General features: G+C 49.8%; 1 protein-coding gene and 1 pseudogene across 3 annotated transcripts in view; one reads left to right on the forward strand and one right to left on the reverse strand.

The window, feature by feature from the left end:
• BLM (BLM RecQ like helicase) overlaps nucleotides 1–19,195 on the reverse strand; it is a 75,410-nt gene extending 56,215 nt beyond the window's left edge. For 2 of the 3 annotated variants that reach the window (XM_029051453.1, XM_029051452.1), the window contains exons 1-5: nucleotides 19,124–19,195; nucleotides 9,433–9,539; nucleotides 6,505–7,229; nucleotides 3,758–3,971; nucleotides 1,559–1,683 (exon numbers count right to left, since the gene is read on the reverse strand). In XM_029051453.1, the coding sequence (XP_028907286.1) occupies nucleotides 1,559–1,683; nucleotides 3,758–3,971; nucleotides 6,505–7,229; nucleotides 9,433–9,530 (1,162 nt within the window). In that variant the 5' untranslated portion in view covers nucleotides 9,531–9,539; nucleotides 19,124–19,195. The remainder of the gene's footprint in view (nucleotides 1–1,558; nucleotides 1,684–3,757; nucleotides 3,972–6,504; nucleotides 7,230–9,432; nucleotides 9,540–19,123) is intronic. The other variant, XM_029051454.1, reaches the window with a different exon arrangement.
• ORNANAV1R-PS3404 (vomeronasal 1 receptor ornAnaV1R-ps3404 pseudogene) lies at nucleotides 19,861–20,580 on the forward strand (annotated as a pseudogene).

Consider the following 21,182-nt stretch of genomic DNA (forward strand, 5'->3'; position numbering starts at 1 on the left):
TGAGGAGCGGGGAAACATGGACTGAACGTTATTTTAGAAAAACGATCCAGGCAGCAGAGTGAACTATGGACAGGAGCGGGGAGAGACACACGGGAGCCAGGGAGGTCAGGGAGAAGGCCGATGCGGTAGTCAAGGCGGGTTATACGATAAGTGTTTGGATTAACGTGATAGCAGCTTGGATGGAGAGGAAAGGGCTATTTTAATGAAGTTGTGAAGGTAGAACCGACAGGATTTAGTGATGGATCGAATACGTGGGTTGAAAGAGAGAAGAGTGGAGGAAAATGCCAAGGTTGCGGGCTGAGAGACGGGGAGGACGGTGGTGCTGTCTACAGTGATGGGGGACAGGGTTTTGGTGGGGAGATAAGGAGTCCAGTTTTGGACACATTAAATATGCGGTGATGGCAGGACATAAAGTGGAGAGACGCGCTGATGACAGGAGGAAATGACAGGGCTGGAGATGTAGATTTGGGAATCGCCTGTGGAGAGATGGTAGCTGAAGCCAAGAGAGCATTTCCCCCCTCCTCAAGAACCTCCAGGGGCTGCCCATCCACCTCCACATCAAACAGAAACTCCTCACCGTCGGTTTTAAAGCTCTCAGTCGCTCTGCCCCCTCCTACCTCACTGCTCTCCCACTACAACTCGGCTTACAAACTTGACTCCTCTAACTACTCACCGTACCTTGATCTCGACCATCTCGCCGCCGCCGCCCCCTCGCCTGGGTACCATCTCACGCTTCTCATCTGACAGACCATCCCTCTCCCCACCTTCAAAGTCTTATTAGAAATCCCATCTCCTCCAAGAGGCCTTCCCTGACTAAAGCCCTCATTTCCCCTAGTTCCTTTCCCTTCCATGTCGCCCTTACGTTTGGATCTGTACCCTTTAACAAGGATATTCACCCCACCCTCAACCTCATGGCTTATTACCCTTCTTTTTCTTCTTATTTTAAAAATAGTATGTGTTAAACTTTTACTATTTGCCAGTACTCAGCACTGGGGTAGAATCAAAACAATCAGGTTGGACCCGGTGGGGCTCACAGTCTTCATCCCCATTTTATAGATGAGGTGACTGAGGCCCAGAGAAGCGCAGTAACTTGCCCAGGGTCAAACGGCAGGCGGGTGGACGAGCCGGGATGAGAACCCAGGTCCTTCTGACTCCCAGGCCCGGGCTCTTCGCGCTAGGCCACGCCGCTTCTTGCGGCTGCCCAGCAGTTCAGAAGCCACGTAGTAAGGGAAAGGAGATTATTCCATCCCTTGCAGGAGGATGCAAAGACCCGGGAAGGCACAGAGTTAACGCTACCTGGGCTGCTAGAAACATCACCCCCCTCCCGCGACCTCCCCGCATAAAGTTATAATAAAATATTAAAAATATGAACTGGAATCTTGTACTAGAAGCCCCCCGTAAAATAGTCACACATTCATTTTTGCATTATGACGGACCAAAAAAAAAAAGACCTACCAATATGTTGGCAGGAGGAGAATAATGACACACACACTGGCCTAAATCGCTTCACCTCATCGAAAAGAGATTCACCGTAACATCTGGGAAATGTTTTTCATACCGTCACGTTCCATGGCGGTCTCGATTTTGCGCTCCTCTGAGGTCGTCCTCTTGGGGTTTGACAAAACGTTGGATTCATCGGGGGTGGTTCTCCTCCCACTGTAAATGGCGGATTCCTTTAATACACTATAAATCGTTAAAAAAAAAAAATCCCACCAACTGAAAACAATGGATTTTTACGCTTGCTATCTCAGACCTCCTTTCCCCAGTGCCCTCTCATGGCTCAGTTCTAGGGGAGAGGAAAGGGATGCCCTCTTGGATTCGGCTGCTGCTGCTCCTTTCTACACGGCCTTCTTGGTCAAAACTGTGAGAAGCAGCATGGCCTAGTGGAAGGAGCCTGGGCCTGGGAGTCAGAAGACCTGCATTCTAATTGCTGTCCTGCCACCTGTCTGCTGTGTGACCTTAGACAAGTCACTTCACTTCTCCAGGCCTCAGTTCTCCTGCTCTTCTTTCTACTTAGACTGTGAGCCCCATGGAGGACAGGGATGATGTCCGACCTAATTCACTGGTATCTACTCCAGCGCTCAGAACGGTGTTTGACACATAATAAGCACTTAAACCATTAAAAAAAAAAAAATCAAATCCCTAAATATACCCAGGGAAACATATTCTCTCCCCCCGGCCCCCGGCACAATAAGTGCTATTTATGTCCTCGCAGTCCGTTGACGCTTTGGGAAGATGTACAAGGGGCCATAAGATGCTCCTACTCCATGTTGGAAGTGCAGGACTTTATGTCCCGAGACCAGCAACTGGGCCTAAGGCCACAGAGGGCAGGAGGTCTGCGCGGGGAAAGGCGTCGACCCCAAGCCAGTCTTCCCCTCTAGACTGTCAGCTCTTTGAGGACAGGACACCTGTCTCCCGACTCTGTTCCACTGTCCTCTCCCAAGTGCTCGGCACACGGTAAGCACTGAATACGTACGGTTGACCGACCGAGGGGTGTAACGGTCGCCGGTCCACTCTCCAGTCTGGCAGCTTCCCAGAGTATCAGTCGCGGGAGGTGCCGAGCTGGTGGCCGTGCTCGTTGCCGTCCCGTGGGAAGCAATTCTCCCTCGGAATAATAACGGCACTCGTCGGGTGTTTACCGCGTGCCAAGCACTGTACTGAGCGCTGGGGTGGCTACAAGATCATCAGGCTCCACACGGGGCTCTCGGTCTAAGTAGGAGGGAGAACAGGGATCGGATCCCCATTTTGCGGATGAGGGACCTGACGCCCAGAGATGTTAAATGACTTGCCCAAGGTCACACAGCAGGCACGTGGCGGAGGTGGCGTTGGAACCCGGGTCTTCCGCCTCCTGGGCTCTTTCCGCCAGGCCACGGAAACAGGCCAAAGCTTCCCGTGAAAAATCAGGGATCCGGGGAGGAATCAATTCATCAATCGGTGGTATTTATTGAGCGTACTGTGCTGAGCATTTGGGAGAGGACAACAGAGTTGGTAGGCCCGCTCCCCGTCCACAAGAAGCTTGATCGATCGATCTATCATTTACTGAGCACTTTGAGCAGAGCACTGTACTAAGCAATTGGGAGAGGATAATACAACAGAGGTGGTAGATACGTTCCGTGCTCATAAGGAGCTGGCGGTCTGGGAGGAAGGAGGCTGCCCTCCCCCCTTCAGCTTTGGAGGGTGTTTTGTCCCTGCCTGGGCAGCATGGGTGGGAGAAGACGGGTGAATAGGTTCAATAAGAATTTTGAGTTGACTTTTCTCGAACCTGGCGGGGGGGGGGGGGGGGGGGCTCTGCGGACACCCAACGAACAGCTCGATTCCCCCCAGCTTTGAAGGATCAATTTGGGTCCGTGAACTGGGACAAGGACCGTACCAATCACTATCACGAGAAGCAACGTGGCCTAGGGGGAAAGCCCGGGCCCGGGAGTCAGAGGACCCGAGTTGCGTACCCGGCTCCGCCGCTTACCTGCCGTGACCTTGGGTGAGTCATTTCGCTTCTCCGTTCGGTTCCCTCCTCTGCAAAATGGGGATTCAACACCCGCTCTCCCTCCTACTCAGACCGTACGGCCCATCGGGGACGTGATTAACTTGTACCTCCCCCAGTGCTTGGCACGCAGTAAACTCTTAACGGATATCACAGTGATTATTGCTACCTCTTCTTCCCGCAGGAAGCCTCCTCTTCCCAGCAGCTGGATTTCTCGGCAGCAAGGGAGAGGCTTAAAATGTCAAGAGGCTTAAACAAATGAAATCATTGCTTTACCTAATGCGCTTCAAGGAGGCAGAGGAGGAGCAGGAAGAAAGCACTTCTTCCTCTGGAGAGGGGGGGACGTAGTCCACGTCGTAATCGTCTTCCTCGATTACTCCAACTAAAGGTTTCTCGTCCCATCCGCTATCTGATTCCTGAACGTGGCAGCAGTCCTCCTCGCCCTCAGGGAACTCGATTTCCTCGGAATTTTGCTCCTTCTCCCTGTCATCTAAAACAAAACCGATTTGTCCATGTGGATTGTTTACCCAATCGAACGAAAGGAAAAGAAATCGGTGGTGCCAGATCAAGACGGTGAGTAAACGAGTGGAAAAGAAGATAGACATTTAGCCCGTCAAGGCATTACAGAAGAGAAGTATAACTCAATGAAAGAGTAGCGCGCTCATTTAACAAATCCAGTTTGCTCCTTAAGTTCTCTACTTGCTCCGCAGCCTGGTAATATTAGCACAAACATTGAATCGATTACCTACGTGGCACAAAACCCAGTAGTACTTGGTCTAAAATTAAAAAAGAAAATACACTTTACATTTTGTTTACTGCTGTGCTTTCAATAGGATAATCCCTTTGCTCTAATATTTAACCAACAGAACTCATCAAAAACTCATCAGGATTTCCCCAGGTTTCTTCAGGGGCTGCTTGTAACAAAAATATCGATCTTTAAGAACCCTTGACGGTACCTTTTCGGGTAATCGAAATAACTTTAACAGTAGGAAGCTACACTAGATAAAACCTGGGCGAGTCATTATGCCAGACATCACCAGGCTAATGGAAGCAGTAACTGGCCAAGAAATAGCTGGGAGAAATGGCGGTACCATTACAGCAGGTGTGCAAATCTCTAAAAATAATGAAGCGCATTGTTCCTTGACTTTGATTTGCTTGGAATCGAGGGGGCACGTCTTACGTCAGAGCCTCCTCAGACCTGAGCTGTGTTTTAAACAGAAATCTTCTTAATCACACCGCTCCTCTGCCAAAGCTCTTTAGTTTTCCAGTCACGACACGGTACTTAACGCATTAGGCTCTCTGTAGATGCTTCTGCTCAACTGAAGGAACTCTTTCCCCTAGGGCAAGGGTGGGCCATTTATCCCCCCCCCCCCCCCCCCCCCCGCCCCGCAGAAGAGCCGGATCAGATGGAGACTTAGGTGCGGCTGGTGTGCAAAGAATCTCCCAAGCACATAGTAAGCACTCAATGAACACCACTCATTGACTGAAAGGGCCTTCCGTACAACTTTAACCCACGTTAATGTCGATTATTCCATTCTGACACCAGTGCCTCATCTCCTTCCACACCCCCGCCATTCAGTCGGTCAGTGGGAGCCTTCGGGTTGGGTTGACTGTAAACTCACTGTGGGCAGGGAATGTGTCTGTTAGAATGTTCTACTGTCCCCTCCAAACCACTTAGTACAGTGCTCTGCACACAGTCGGCACCGACGGACTGGGGGTTCCCTCCCACAGAGGGTGGGAACCCCCTCCTTGGCCGGAAAAGGCCAGTAGACTCTGAGCTTGTTGAGGGCAGGGCAGGGAATGTGTCCATTTATTGTTAACGATAACACTAACTGTGGTATCTGTTAAGCGCCTACTATGCGTTAGGCACTGTTCTAAGCTCTGGGGTGGATACGAGCAAATTGAGTTGGACACAGTCCCTGTTCCACAGGGGCTCCCAGTCTTAATTTCCATTTTTCCATTTCTTGTCTGTCGGTCTCCCCCGACTAGACTGTAAGCCCATCAGAGGGCAGGGACCGTCTCTATCTGTTACCGATTTGTACATTCCAAGCGCTTAGTACAGTGCTCTGCACATAGTAAGTGCTCAATAAATACTATTGAATGAATGAATGAATTTTACAGATGAGGGAGCCAAGGCCCAGAGAAACGAAGTGACTTGCCCGAGGTCACAGAGCAGACGAGTGGCGGAGCTGGGATTGGAACTCAGGCCCTGCTGCTTCCCAGGCTCGGGCTCTGCTAGAGTGTACTCTCCCAAGCACTCAGTCCAGTGCTCTGCACACAGTAAGCGCTCGATGAATACGACGGACTGACCGACTGGGGGGGGGCGTTCCCTTCCACCGATGATGGGGAACGCCCTCCTTGGCCGGAAAAGGACTGTACACTGTAAGCTCGTTGTGGGCAGGGAAAGTGCCTGTTTATTGTTCTGTCGCACTCTCGTAAGTACAGTGCTCGGCCCAAAGTAAGCACTCAAAAGATACTGTGAACCCGTCATTGGGCAGGGATCGTCTCTCTCTGTTGCCGAATTGTACATTCCAAGCGCTTAGTACAGTGCTCTGCACATAGTAAGCGCTCAATAAATACTCTTGAATGGATACGATTGACCGACTGACTCTCCCTGTCTGAAGGGTCCCACCCTGAGGCCTTGGGGACCCGGGCCGGCCGCCTGTTGTCCTTTCCGGCCCCCAGGCAGCGGTGAACCAGACGGCGGCCTTTAGGAAGGTGCAGCGGTGATGCCGTGGGCGGCAGCAGCTCCTTGTATTGCGGGCTGCATAGCGGAAGGGCGTGGGGGGTCCCCCTAAGCCCGAGTTTCTAGGAGGCGGCTTCAAATGCCTCACCCCACCCGACCCCCGGCTCGATGAACACACCTGTTTCCCAAGAGATTAGGAAATGGGTTCCGAGCCAAGGGCTTCGGGCCCCTGCCCTTGGGGAGAGGAGGGTCTCCGGCTGAGAAGAACCCTCCCCGAAACGCCTCGGTTCCACCGTCAGCCCGCCCGCCGCCCAGACCCTTAAATCCAGAACGCTACCTGTGTGATTCTTTTCCCGCTCGTCGTGCGAGATGGCTTCGAAAGAACGTACTTCTTGGACGTCTTCGGCTGGGATCCCTCTGGAGTCCGCCGTTTCCGCATAGATCACCGAGTCGCCCGACGGTTCTGGCTCACGCAACGGATCGCTCGTCCGCGCCACCCGATCCCCTCCCCCGGGACGAGGCTCCACGAGCTCGACGCCGACCTTCCCCGTCTTCGCTTTCGACACCCGGGCGTTCGATGCGTCATCCTTTCTGCTCGACACCGGTGTCCGGCCCGCTTTGACGGCCTGAGACGAGGGCGGCGTGACGAAGGCTTTCGGACAGTTCTTCCCGGAAGTGTCGAAGTCATCGAGGTCGTCCCAGTCGTCGAGGCTGAGGATCGTGTCCAGCGCGGAACTAAAGTCAAGTCTCTTGGAAACGATATCGGGTGGATCGGGGGTAATCGTCATACCTTTCGCGGGAGGCTGCGAACCACGGGAAACCGCGGTTTGCGTCTTCCGAGAACTCGACCCTGCCCGGTCTGTGCCCAGTGGCTGGGTCTCTTCATTTTTCAAACTCTTCTCGAAGAAGCCACCGATCCTTCTCTGCTGGTTCCCCCCGAGAGACGAGGCTGTGGTGGAATTCACATCCTTATCCCTTAAGGCGGCAGTGGTGTTCGGAACCTTCAGGCAGGCCGCCGATACGCTGCTACCAGGTGATAAGTTCTTTTTAAACGTGAAGCCTCTGCAAGATATTTGAAAACGTGATGATAAGGCTGACGGTTCAACAAGAAGACCGCCACGACTTACAAAGGCCCGTAGATTTTCACTTGAAGTAAATCTGGGCCAAAGGGGTCTTCACGGGAGGAAGGATGGACCGGGAAAGGATTCTGCTTCTTTGCCATAATGATTCCTCACCCGAGGAAATCTCCCTGCCCTCAGGGAAGTTTGCCAATCTGCCTCTGTATAATGCAGACGGATCAAACCCCCGTAGAGGGTTAGAAAAAAGTCCGAGTGGCCGCACCGTGCCCTGGTGGAAAGAGCGTGGGCCTGGGAGTCAGAGGACCTGGGATTAACCCTGGCTCGGCCCCGTGTCTGCCGTGAGACCTTGGGCAAGACACCCTGCTTCTCTGGGCCTCAGTTTCCTCATCTGGAAAATGGGGATTCGATCCCCACCCCCCTTCCTACTTAGACTGTGAACCCTATTTTCGTTCATTCATTCGTACTTACTGAGCGCTTTCTGTGTGCAAAGCACTGTACTAAGCGCTTGGAAGAACACGACGATAAGCAGACACATCCCCTGCCCACCGTGAGCTTTCAGCCTAGAGGAGGGTACAGACATCAATATGTGGGCCGGGGAATGTGTCTGACCTGATTAACTTGTAGCTATCCCAGCGCTTAGAACAGAGTTTGACACAAAGAAGCGCTTAATGGATAGAAAAAGTGAAAAAGAGAGAAAGGCCCAAAAAGAAAGCCCTCTCCACAACTTAAGAGGGGGAATATATACCCATAGTCTTGTTAATAATAATAATAATGTTGGTATTTGTTAAGCGTTTACTATGTGCAGAGCACTGTTATAAGCGCTGGGGGTGATACAGGGTAATCAGGTTGTCCCATGTGAGGCTCACAGTCAATCCCCATTTTACAGATGAGGTAACTGAGGCAAAGAGAAGTTAAGTGACTTGCCCAAGGTCACACAGCTGACAAGTGGCGGAGCTGGGAGTCGAACCCATGACCTCTGACTCCGAAGCCCAGGTTCTTTCCACTGAGCCACGCTGCTTGTTATATTGTTATATTGTGGCTAGGCTCCTGGGGCTCCTCCACAGCCTTCCAACCCCCAGTCCCGCCTATCTTCCCATTTCCCCCTCGACAGCACCCAAACCGCCCCCGCCTCTCCCCGGACCGGCGGGTCAACTCTGATAATCTCCACCAACACTCCCCATCTTCCACATCAACTCTTCACCTGAACCGCCTCAGCTCGCTTTGTTCCTCCACCTCCCCCAAGAGTGCACCCTCTCACTTAAATTCTCTGTGCCTCTGTTTCCTCATCTGTAAAATGGAGGCCCGCTATCCCCATATCGTCAGTCGACCGGTGATATTTATTGAGGGCTTACGGGGCGCGGAGCACTTGGGAGAGTACAGTGCAACAGAATTAGAGGACGCGTTTTCTATCCACAATGAGCTTACGGTCTAGAGGGGGAGACGCTAAAGTAAGTTATGGATATTCGCATAATCAATCGGTGGTATTTACTGGGCGCTTACTACGTGCAGAGCACTTGGGAGAGTACAACAGAATGAGCAGACATGTTCCCTGCCCATAATAAGCTTACAGTCCAGATGGGGAGACAGACGTTAATATGAAGAATTTCTAATGAAGAATTTCAAGATACGTACATAGGTCCTGTGGCGTTGGGGGAAGGGAGATTACCAAATGTCCCGAGATCACAGAACCAAGTGCAAGTACTCTGAGCGTCGTCCGGGACAAGACTTGCACCCGATCTCATGTCTTGTACCTATTCCGGCTTCTAGCTCAGTGCTTAGCACAGATTAAGCCCTTATAATTGATGCTACGCTGATCTTTTGGAGACGCTCTGCTTCAGCCTTGAGAGTTGAATTTATTTTGCATACCTATTAATGACTTAATTTCCTAACAAGCTTTTTCTCCCCTTCTAGACTGTGGCCAGGGAATGTGTCTGCTAACTCTGTTGTGCTCTCCCAAGCGCTTAGTGCAGTGCTCTGCATATAGGAAGCACTCGATGAATACCGTTGATTGATATTCTAGGGGCAGTTCAGAAGGCAGTAAATATTTCCTTCCTCTATCATCAGGCCCTATAACTGAAAACTATACGTTTGATCAAGTTCATGAGGAAAAGGCCGGTAAACAAAAATGATTTAACTTCTGGATGATGAGACGGTACGTTTTAGGGCAACGAGGCTGAGGCACTTACGTAGATTTAGGTTTCTGAAGGCTTAATTTATTGTGCGTTTCTTTGGCCGAATATCGCTCCAACTGCTGTTGCAGATTGTTCTGGGGAAGAGCAGCCATAACGCAACCCTGAAGAAACAAAAAGAAACAAAACGTCAGGCACCATCCATTTATAGCTAATGTCTATAGAAGAAAAACAAAAACAGCTAGCGACGTAAATATGCAATATTCCTAAGTGCGGAGGAGTGAGATACGCTTTTTTGGCTACCGCATTAGCCTACTTGTATGATGTGCTGTGGCATTTGAGATTTGGGGCTGGTGACCTTTCAGATTTGTTTGTGAGGCCTTCAACTAACCGCCAATTTCAATATTTGATAAGGAGGCCGAGTTTTCCCTATCCGGCGCTCTCCCAAGACGGAGGTGATTTCAAAATCTAGAATTCTAATTAGGCTATGATGGCTACCTGTACCTCTCCACATCAAGCAGAAATTCCGGACCAACGCCTGAAAGCCCTCAGTCGATCGTGCTTACTCTACGCAGTAAGGTAATCAGCTTGGACACAGTCCTTGTCGCATTTTAGTCCCCATTTTGCAGACGAGGAAACTGAGGCACAGAGAAGTTAGCGACTTGCCCAAGAACACAAAGCAGACGAGTGGCAGAGTCGTGATGAGAACCCAGGTCCTTCGTTATCCACTAAGCCATGCTGCTTCTCGCTAGGCCTCGTTCTCGACTCTCCTGCGTCGAACTCCTTCCCACTTCAATCAATCAATCAGTGGTATTTCCTGAGCGCTTACTGAATGCGCAGCGCTGTCCTAAGCGCTTGGGAGAGGATGGTATAACCGGGTTGGTAGACATGTTCCCTGACCACAGTTAGCGCACAGTCTAGAGGGGGAGACAGACCATATGAATTACCGATCCAAATAGAGGCTGTAAATGCATATTACATATTATCGGGAAGCAGCTTGGCTCAGTGGAAAGAGCCCGGACTTCGGAGTCAGAGGTCACGGGTTCGACTCCCAGCTCTGCCGCTTGTCAGCTGTGTGACTGTGGGCAAGTCACTTCACTTCTCTGGGCCTCAGTTACCTCATCTGTAAAATGGGGATTAAGACTGTGAGCCTCAAGTGGGACCATCTGATTACCCTCCCCAGCGCTTAGAACAGTGCTCTGCACACAGTAAGCGCTTAACAAATACCAACATTATTATTACTATATTACAGCTATAGATAAATTATGGATATAAATCAGCAAATGACAGATATCCTTCAAATCTGCCAGACTGCAGTTCCACTTGTCTGTAAGCTCTTCTGATAGTCACTTCCGGCTCCTGCAAAGTGACCCAGGCAGCAGAGTGAAGAATGTACTGGAGAGACGGGAGGCCGATACAGTAACCGAGGTGGAATTAGAATCCAGTTCCTTTGACTCCCCGGTCCGTGTTCTTTCCACTAGGCCACGCTGCTTCTTAAATGGTATGGAAGTGGCTGATGTGGGTATTGGGGAATGTAATCAATCAATGGTAATTATAATATTGGTATTTGTTAAGTGCTGTGTGCAGAGCACTGTTCTAAGCGCTGGGGGAAATACAGGGTAATCAGGTCGTCCCACGTGAGGCTGACAGTTAATCCACATTTTCCAGATGAGGTAACTGAGGCCCAGAGAAGTGAGGTGACTTGCCCACAGTCACACAGCTGACAAGTGGCAGAGCCGGGAGTCGAACCCATGACCTCTGACTCCAAAGCCCGGGCTCTTTCCACTGAGCCTCGCTGCTTCAGTGGTACTTACTGAGCACTTACTATATGCAGAGTACTGTACTGAGCGCTTGGGAGAGTACAATACAACAGAGTTGGTAGACACGTTCTCTGACAAAAATGAGTTTATAGTTGAAAGGATGAGCTTATGGACTGGAGGCTATAATGTGGGGGAGAACAGAGATTAATCAGGGAAGGCCTCCTGGAGGAGATGGGCTCTCAGAAGGGCTTCAGAGCTGGGAAGAAGAGCGATCTGTCGGACGTAAAGGGAGAGATTACGGTGAGTACTTGATTTGGAGAGGACCAAAGAGTATGGCTTAGAGTGTAGTGGAAGAAGAGAGTTGGAAGTAGGGTGGCCTTTTGGTTAAAGCATGGGCCTGGGAGTCAGAAGGGCCTGGGTTCTAATCCTGGTTCCTCCACTTATCTGCTGGGTGATCCTGGGCAAGTCATTTCACTTCTCTGGGCCTCAGTCACCTCATCTGTAAAATGGGGAATACGACTGTGAACCCTTTGTGGGACACGGACCTGTCCGACCTGATGATCTTGTATCTACCCCAGCGCTTACAGCAGTGACTGGCATAGAGTAAGTGCTTACCAAATACACACACATAAAAAAAAAATGTAGAAGGGAGAGAGCCGACCGAGGATCTTTAGCCCACCCCCTGCCCTAGTGAGACCTGTCAGCTCAGGGGAGTCGGTGGTTACATTTTTTTGTTTCCAATGATTTCCAAGATGTTCACGACTCCTTGTTTCCCTATGATACCTTGGGATGACTGCTATGAAAGCCGAGCTCTTTCTGCTCATTGTCTCTGAGGGAGCCAAAAGGAGGCATAAACTGCAGCCAACTGTGCATTACACATCGAGCCCGGGGGAAAGGGCACAGAGGATGGTGTCACCTGAGGAAAATATGGGCGGAAAATGAGCTTTCGGCAGTAATTATGCCATCCGATTCATTTGTGTTAACTGCTTTGGGGAGGAAAGGTTCACATCAAACGTAAAAGTCCAACGCTGACCTTCTCACCTTTCTTCTTCCCTCCCAAACTCTCTCCTCCTTCCTCACTTTCCCATCACTGTAGACACCACCACCATGGCTCAGTGGAAAGAGCCCGGGCTTGGGAGTCAGAGGTCATGGGTTCTAATCCCAGCTCCGCCACTTGTCAGCTCTGTGGCTTTGGGCAAGTCACTTAACTTCTCTGTGCCCCAGTTACCGCATCTGTAAAATGGGGATTAAAACCGTTAGCCCCACGTTGGACAACCTGATGACCTCGTATCCCTCTGCCAGCGCTTAGAACAGTGCTTTGCACATAGAGCGCTTAAAAAATGCCATCGTTATTATTATTATTTCCATCTCACAAGCTTTAGCGATGACGCCTCTCTCTCTCCTGCAACTGGATTCATTCATTCACTCAATCGTATTTAATGAACGCTTACTGTGTGCAGAGCACTGTGCTACGTGTATGGAAAGTACAATTTGGCAACAGATGGAGAGAAGCCGTAACCGACAACGGACTCACGGTCTGGAAGGGGGAGACAATCAGCCTGTCACTAACCCATGGTGATTCTATTTTTTCGGTATTGCTAAGCGCTTACTATATGCCAGGTACTGTGCTAAGGGCTGAGGTAGACACAAGCTGCTCAGGTTGGACAGAGCTCAGGTCCCACACGGGGCTCACAGTCTTAATCCCCATTTTAAAGATGAAGTAACTGAGGCACCGTGCTAAGCGTTGGGGTAGATACAAACTAATCAGGTTGGACACAGTCCACGTCTCACAAGGAGCTCATAGGATCGATCCCCATCTTACAGATGAGGGAACTGAGGCACAGAGAAGTGAAATGACTTGCCCAGGGTCACGTAGAAAACAAGTGGCAGAACCGGGATTAGAACGCAGAGTCTTCTGACTCCCAGGATGTGATCTACCCACTTTAACTCTGCCCTCTCCTCTGGCCGGCAAAATTATCTCTCCACCCTTATTTACACCCATGCCCACTGTCCTCGCCAGCTGTTCCAGATGTTTAACTCCCCCTGTGACCCTGCCTCCCCCATTCCTTGTCCCTAATGACCTGCCCACCTACTTTGAGAAAATCAAATCCGTCAGGCATGATCTCCCTGAAATCTCCCCTGACCCTCCCCAGTCCCTCCCACCCCTTGCCCCTTCTTCAACTCTCCCGTCTTTTCCGACAGGTATCTCTAGAGGAGATCTCTGATCTTCTCCAAAATCCACCCCCTCCACCTGAGCGTCCGACTACGTGCCTTCTCACCGTATCAAAACACTTGCCCTTTCCCTTCTTCTCTCACTGACCGCTATCTTCAACTGCTCACTCTCCCAAGGCTTCTTCCCACTGCTTTCGGAAGTGCCCGTGTCTCCACTATCCTAAATAAAACCCCACCCTTGACCCCAAGGCTCCCTCCAGTTATCACCCCATCTCCCTCCTACCATTCCTCTCCACCTCCTTGAGGGAGTTGTCTGTACCCGCTGTCTCAAGTTCCTCTCCTCCAAATCGCTCTTTGACCCCCTCCGATCTGGCTTCCGTCCCCTTCACTCCGCAAAAATCGCCCTCTCAAAGGTCACCAACCATCTCCTTGCCGGATCCAACGGTTTCTATTCCATCCTAATCCTCCTCAACCTTTCAGCTGTCGACCACCCCTTTCTCCCGGAAACATTATCCAACCTCGGCTTCACTGACGCCGTCCTCTTCGGGTTCTCCTATCTCTCTGGCTGCTCGTTCTCAGTCTCTTTCACGGGCTTCTCCTCTGCCTCCCACCCCCTACCTGTGGGAGTCCCTTGAGGTTCAGTTCTGGGTGCCCTTCTCTTCTCCATCTTCACCCACTCCCTTGGAGAACTCATTCGTTCACATGGTTTCAACTACCCTCTCTATGTGGATGATACCCACCCTGACCTCCCTCCCTCTTTGCAGTCTCACATTTTCTCCCATCTTCAAGTCATCTCTATTTGGCTGTTCTGCCATCGCTTCCAACTTAATGTGTCCAAAACAGAACTCTTTCTCTTTCCACCCAAACCCTGTCCTCCCCCTTGACTTTCCCCATCATCGTAGATAAAGGATCATTTTTCTACAGAAACGTTCAGGCCGTGTTTCCCCACTCCTCAAGAACCTCCCATCCACCTCTGCGACAACAGAAACGGCTTACCATCGGCTTTCGAGCACTCACCTAGGCACTTGGATTTGTACCCCTTAAGCGCCCAATATTCATCCTACCCTCAGGCCTACAGCACTGTCCCATTTCCCCTACCTCTAATTTAGTTTAACACCTGTTTCCTCCTCTAGATTTTAAGCTCCTTAGTGGCAGGAATCATTTCTACCAACATTTTTTTTTTAATGGTGTTTGTGAAGTACTTATTTTGAGTCAGTCACTGTTCTAAGCACGAGGATGGATTCGAACTAATCAACTGCGTAGCACAGTGCTCTGCACACAGTAAGTGTTTAATAAAGGCCACTGCTTAGATTGATTATATTAGTTACTTCCCTTACCTGTAATTCATCTTAATGTCCATCTCCTCAGTTGTAAATTCTTTGAGGGCGGGGATCTTGCCTATCCAGGGTATTGCACTCTCCCAAGAGCTTAGTATAGTCCTCAGCACAAAGTAAGGGCCCAATAAATAACACTAACTGACTTATCTCTCGGGTATGGAATCTCTGAATTGGAACCAAACCCCGAAGAGCTTCCAAATCTTTTACAAGTAGTCACATTTACCTGGAAATACTACAGCTTAACTGCACATATTTAGTAGTACGACTGACTGAACAATGGCCTAACAGAAAGGGCAGAAGCCTGGGAGTAGTTCCGAGACGTCCAATCCCTATCCTACCTGCTTATCTACTGTGTGACCTTGGGCAAGTCACTTCACTTCCCTGATTCTCCATCTCCGCATCTATAAAATAAGGAGTCAATTCCTGCTCTCTCTTCTAAGACTGTAAGCCCCACGTGGGCCAGGGAAACTCTCCGACCTGATTATCTTTTATATGCTCCGGTGCTTGGTAGTGTTTGAAATACAATACCACTAAGTTTGTTGTGAACAGGTCTACCAACTCTGCTGTACTCTCCCAAGCGCTTAATACAGTGCTCTGCACATAGTAAGCACTGAAAAAATGCCACTATTATACTTTAGTAGAATAGTAAAGGAGAGAACAGAGGGTACACAGTTTTCCAGGCTAACTTGGCCTTAAGAGACTTCCAAAACTTCCAAGATTGCAGATAAACCAATTCCCGTCTTCCAAGGACATTTAATGATGTCTTTTCTATCATTCCAAAAACTCATCTGACCATACATCTCTGCATTCCACGATCCTTGAGGCCAGGGGGTTCTAATACACTCTTTCTCTCCCACTCCAACATACATCCGATTCTGTCTGTCTCCAGCATTTAATGGAGAAAAAACATTGCTCACCTGACCCTAAACAGCATCACGTCATATGCTTCCGCTCTCCCCTCAGCTCTCTCTGTGCTAGACTCCCAACCCTCTGCCCCGCCAATTCCTTTAACTTTTTCTCGCGGGTTCCATTTTCCAACCCTTCGATCATTTCTGCTGCTGCACAGTGTTCACACTACTGGGAGCAAAGTCAAAAGTCTAACGAGGCCTCAAGACAAATCACAGAAAGAATGGTCAAGGTAATGAAAAGTCACAGTTCACGGGCAATGACTGTAAACTTGTTCGGGGCGGGGAACGCGACTGTTAATTCTGTTGCATTGTACTCTCCCAAGCACTCAGCACAGCGCTCTACACAGAGTAAGTGCTCAACAAATACCAGTGATGAACAACGAAACTTGGATTCAATCATCAACCAAAATCAACCTCTAAGAGTGCAGTAAGAATGGAGTTAGGTTTGATGATTGATTTGGTTAATTCTATGCATGCTGTTGAAAAGATGTGCCAAGACTTAAAGCAATGATTCGTAACATATTTGCTGTAATAAAAAACCCTCAACATATTAGGATTTCTTCCCAGCTGCCCCCTGCTGTATTCCTCTTTATAAAGCATCATGCTTGCAATATAAACAGCTCACACCAGTTAGGGGTTGTACTCCAGTGCAATAAGCAGAGAACTTGGAAATGTTGAGCACTTAACTAAGCGCTAAGTTAGATACAAGATAATCAGGTTGGACACAGTCCTTGTCCTACAAGAGTCTCGCAGACATAATCCCCACATTACAGACGAGACAACTGAGGCGCAGCGAAGCAAAGTGACTTGCCCACGGAACCACAGCAAAGAGGCAGGGGCAGAATTAGAACCCAGATCCTCTGACTCCCAGGCCCGTGTTCCATCTCTGCCAGGGGCCCTGCTGGGTGAAGCTGGGCAAGTAACTTAACTTCACTGTGCCTCAGTTACATCGTCTGTAAAATGGGGATTACGACTCTGAGCCCCTGGTGGGACAACCCGATTACTCTGGATCTAACTCAGTGCTTAGAAGAGTGCTTGGCACATAGTAAGCGCTTAACAAATATTATTATTATTCTCTGTGCCTGTTTCTTCACCTATGAACTGGGGATAAGATACACATTCTCCATACCCGGTTGGGACGGGGACGGGGTCTGATCTTATTATCTGGTGCCTATTCCCACACTTAGCACGGTGCTTGGCACATACTCAGTACCCAAAAAAGGTACCACACTAATGAACTCCAAACATGAGAACTTCTTGGGATGTAAAATTCCCCTCTAGACTGTAAGCTCCTATGGGCAGGGAATGTGTCTGCTAATTCTAGCGTAATGGACTCTCCCAAGCGCTTAGTACAGTGCTCCGCACTTAGTGAGCGCTCAGTAAATACGAATGATTGACGACTTCCCCTTCAGCCTCAATAACGGGAGACGAAACTATACTTTCACCTTCCCTGAGCCACCAGAAAAGGGAAGGTCCTTTTCCTTAGGATTGACTGGATCCTAATGTCACCTCTACCACTGGACTGCTGTGTGACCTTGGGCAAGTCACTTAACTTCTGAGTGCCTCAGTTTCCTCATCTATTCAGTGCGGATTAAATACCTGTTCTCCCTCCCCCTAACTCTAAATCCCCGGTGATTATCTTGCATCCGCCCCAGCGCTTGGCACGTAGTAAGCGCTTAACTCATAGCACCGTCGTTATTGCAGCGTGGCTCAGTGAGAAGAGCCCGGGCTGGGGAGTCAGAGGTCATGGGTTCGAATCCCGACTCGGCCACTTGTCAGCTGTGTGACTGTGGGCAAGTCACTTCTCTGGGCCTCAGTTCCCTCATCGGTAAAATGGGGATGAAGACTGTGGGACAACCTGATGACCCTGTATCTCCCCCAGTGCTTAGAACAAGTGCTCTACCACTTGTCAGCGGTGTGACTGTGGGCAAGTCACTTAACTTCTCTGTGCCTCAGTTACCTCATCTGTAAAATGGGAATTAAGACTGTGAGCCTCACATGGGACAAACTGATTCCCCTGTGTCTACCCCAGCGCTTAGAACAGTGCTCTGCACATAGTAAGTGCTTAAAAAATACCAACATTATTATTATTAACAGTGCTCTGCACATAGTAAGCGCTTAACAAATACCAACATTGTTATTCTCTGTGCCTCAGTTCACTCATCTGCAAAATGGGGATGAGGACTGTGGGCCACACGTGGGACAACCTGATGACCCTGTATCTCCCCCAGCGCTTAGAACAGTGCTCTGCACATAGTAAGCGCTTAACAAATACCAACATTATTATTATCTGGTAACAGAGGGTTTTTTTATGGCATTTGCCAAGCGCTATATGTCAGGCACTCTGCTAAGCGCTGCGGTCGAGAGCCAAGTTGGTCCCACATAGAGCTGATGGTCTTAATCCCTATTTTCCAGATGAGGGAACTGAGGCCGAGTGAAGTGACCTGCCCGAGGTCCTAAAGCAAGCGGGTGGGGGAGCCAGATTAGACTGTAAACCCGTCACTGGGCAGGGACTATCTCTATGTGCTGCCGAATTGTCCGTTCCAAGCGCTTTGTACAGTGCTCTGCACATAGTAAGCAGCGTGGCTCAGTGGAAAGAGCCCGGGCTTGGGAGTCAGAGGTCATGAGTTCGAATCCCTGCTCTGCCCCTTGTCAGCTGTGTGACTGTGGGCAAGTCACTTCACTTCTCTGGGCCTCAGGCACCTCATCTGTAAAATGGGGATGAAGACTGGGAGCCTCAAGTGGGACAACCTGATGACCCTGTATCTCCCCCAGCGCTGAGAACAGTGCTCTGCACATAGTAAGCGCTTCACAAATGCCAACATTATTAGTAGTAAGCGCTCAATAAATACTATTGAATGAATGAATGAATGAATCCAGGCCCTTCATTCACTCAGTCGTATTTACTGAGGGGGGCAGAGCACGGTTCTAAGCGCTTGACTCTAATAATAATAATGTGGAAGCGCTTACTATGTGCAGAGCATTGCTCTAAGCGCTTGACTCTAACAATAATAATAATAATGTGGGTATTTGTGAAGCGCTTACTATGTGCAGAGCACTGTTCTAAGCGCTTGACTCTAATAATAATAATAATGTGGGTGTCTGTGAAGCGCTTACTACGTGCAGAGCACTGTTCTAAGCGCTTGACTCTAATAATAATGTGGAAGCGCTTACTATGTGCAGAGCATTGCTCTAAGCGCTTGACTCTAACAATAATAATAATAATGTGGGTATTTGTGAAGCGCTTACTATGTGCAGAGCACTGTTCTAAGCGCTTGACTCTAATAATAATAATGTGGAAGCGCTTACTATGTGCAGAGCACTGCTCTAAGCGCTGGGGGAGCGACAGGGGCAACAGGACAGGCCGCCCGCCCTTCTCCACTTCCGGTCTCTCCCCCTTCCCATAATGCTCCCTGCTGGCAGAGCCGCGCGCTCCCAGTGGCCCAACGCGTTCCCGCGGGAGGCCGAGAGCCGGGAAGGGGGAAACTGAGGCACAGGGGAGTCCTGTCAGGTGAGGGGAAGGTGGGAGGGGGGCGCCCTCCACTTTCCCGCGCACGCGCGTCGCACTCACCTCACGGTGGGGGAGGGGGGAGCCCACGCTCGCGCCGTCGCGCGCCGCGCCTCGGCCGCCTCTAACTTGGCGCGTGAAGGGAGCCGGCTCCCCATTGGCTCGCCCCGCGAGGGCTACAGCCAATAGCGTCGCGCCTTGGCCTTTGGCCACGCCCACACGGCGGGCTGGCGCCCAGGCGGGCCTCAGCGGGGGACGGGAAGCCGGTTGGGACAATTCCCGCCGTCTCCCGCGCGTTTTGACATTTCTTTAGGGCCTCTGTTAGGTGCTGCAGCATTCATTCATTCATTCAATAGTATTTATTGAGCGCTTACTATGTGCAGAGCACTGTACTAAGCGCTTGGAATGTACAAATGAGCAACAGATAGAGGCAGTCCCTGCCCATTGATGGGCTTACAGTCTAATCGGGGGAGAGACAGACAAAAATAATAGCAGTAAATAGAATCAAGGGGATGAACATCTCATTAAAACAGCAATAAATAGAATCAAGGTGATGTACATCTCATTAACAAAATAAATAGGGTAATGAAAATGTATACAATATTATACATTATAATATACAATATAATACAAGTAGTCATGATCTTTCTATCAAGGAGTTTACAGTCTCGTGGAAGTGCCTTGAAAAATAAACAAAGAATTCTAGGTACACCCATTATTGATTTTTTTTTCAAAAAACAACAACTTTGACTTTCTCTTCAGGGAGCTTAGGTCTCTGTGACTGAGAAGATGTTTCTAAAGATGTTTTGAGTGACCTAGTCTTTGGCATTTTCTTCCTCTCTCAGACGGTCACTGGTGTTGTGGGCAACTCAGTTACACTCACGATGTATGTCAGAATCTTCCTATGTCAACCCCATCAGAAGAAGCCCACAGACCTGATCCTTGTCCACTTACGTTTAATCAACACAGTGGTGCTCCTCAGCCGTGGTATACCAGAGGTAATGATCGCCTTTGGAATGAAGAATATTTTGGATGACCTAGGGTGCAAGATGATCCTGTATATGAATCGTGTGTCCCGGGGTCTTTCCATCTGCACATCTTGTCTCCTGAGCATGTTCCAGGCCATCACCATCAGTCCCAGCACTTCCCGCTGGGCCAGGCTCAAACACAGAGCCCCCAGCTACATCCTTCCTTCTTTTCTCTTCTTCTGGATTCTCAGTATGCTGATCTACATCAGAGTGATCATAGCAAATCAAGCCATCAGAAACGTGACCCTATCAGGGATTGGTTATGCTTCCAAATATTGTTCCAAGTAGTGCTGGGGTAAACTTTATAAACTCGGTCATTTTTATCAGTGCCATGACTCTCCGGGACCTCTTTTTGGGTGTCTCATGAGCTGGTCCAGTGGCTACATGGTGACTGTGCTCTACCGACACCGAAAACAAGTCCAGCACATCCACAGTAGCAGCCTCTCCCTTAAATCTTCCGTGGAGGCCAGAGCCACCCACACCATCCTGCAGCAAGCACTGTACTAAGCGTTGGGGTAAGTGCAAGGGAGGTCGGTTTCAACTGCTGCCCTGCTTAATAATAATAAATAATGTTGGTATCTGTTAAGCGTTTACTCTGTGCAGAGCACTGTTCTAAGCGCTGGGGGAGATACAGGGTCATCGGGTTGTCCCACATGAGGCTCCCAGTCTTCATCCCCATTTTACAGATGAGGTCACTGAGGCCCAGAGAAGTGAAGCGACTTGCCCGCAGTCACACAGCTGACAAGTGGCAGAGCCGGGATTCGTACCCATGACCTCTGACTCCCAGGCCTGTGCTCTTTCCACTGAGCCAAGCGCTTACTATGTGCAGAGCACTGTTCTAAGCGCTGGGGGAGATGCAGGGTAATAATAATAATGTTGGTATTTGTTAAGTGCTTACTATGTGCAGAGCACTGTTCTAAGCGCTGGGGTAGATACAGGGTAATCAGGTGGTCCCACGTGGGGGCTCAGTCTTTATCCCCATTTTACAGATGAGGTAACTGAGGCACGGAGAGGTTAAGGGACTTGCCCACAGTCACACAGCTGACAAGTGGCAGAGCCAGGATTCGAACCCACGACCTCTGACTCCCAAGCCC

Source organism: Ornithorhynchus anatinus, chromosome X1 (genome assembly GCF_004115215.2).
Source record: "Ornithorhynchus anatinus isolate Pmale09 chromosome X1, mOrnAna1.pri.v4, whole genome shotgun sequence".
Classification (NCBI taxonomy): domain Eukaryota; kingdom Metazoa; phylum Chordata; class Mammalia; order Monotremata; family Ornithorhynchidae; genus Ornithorhynchus; species Ornithorhynchus anatinus.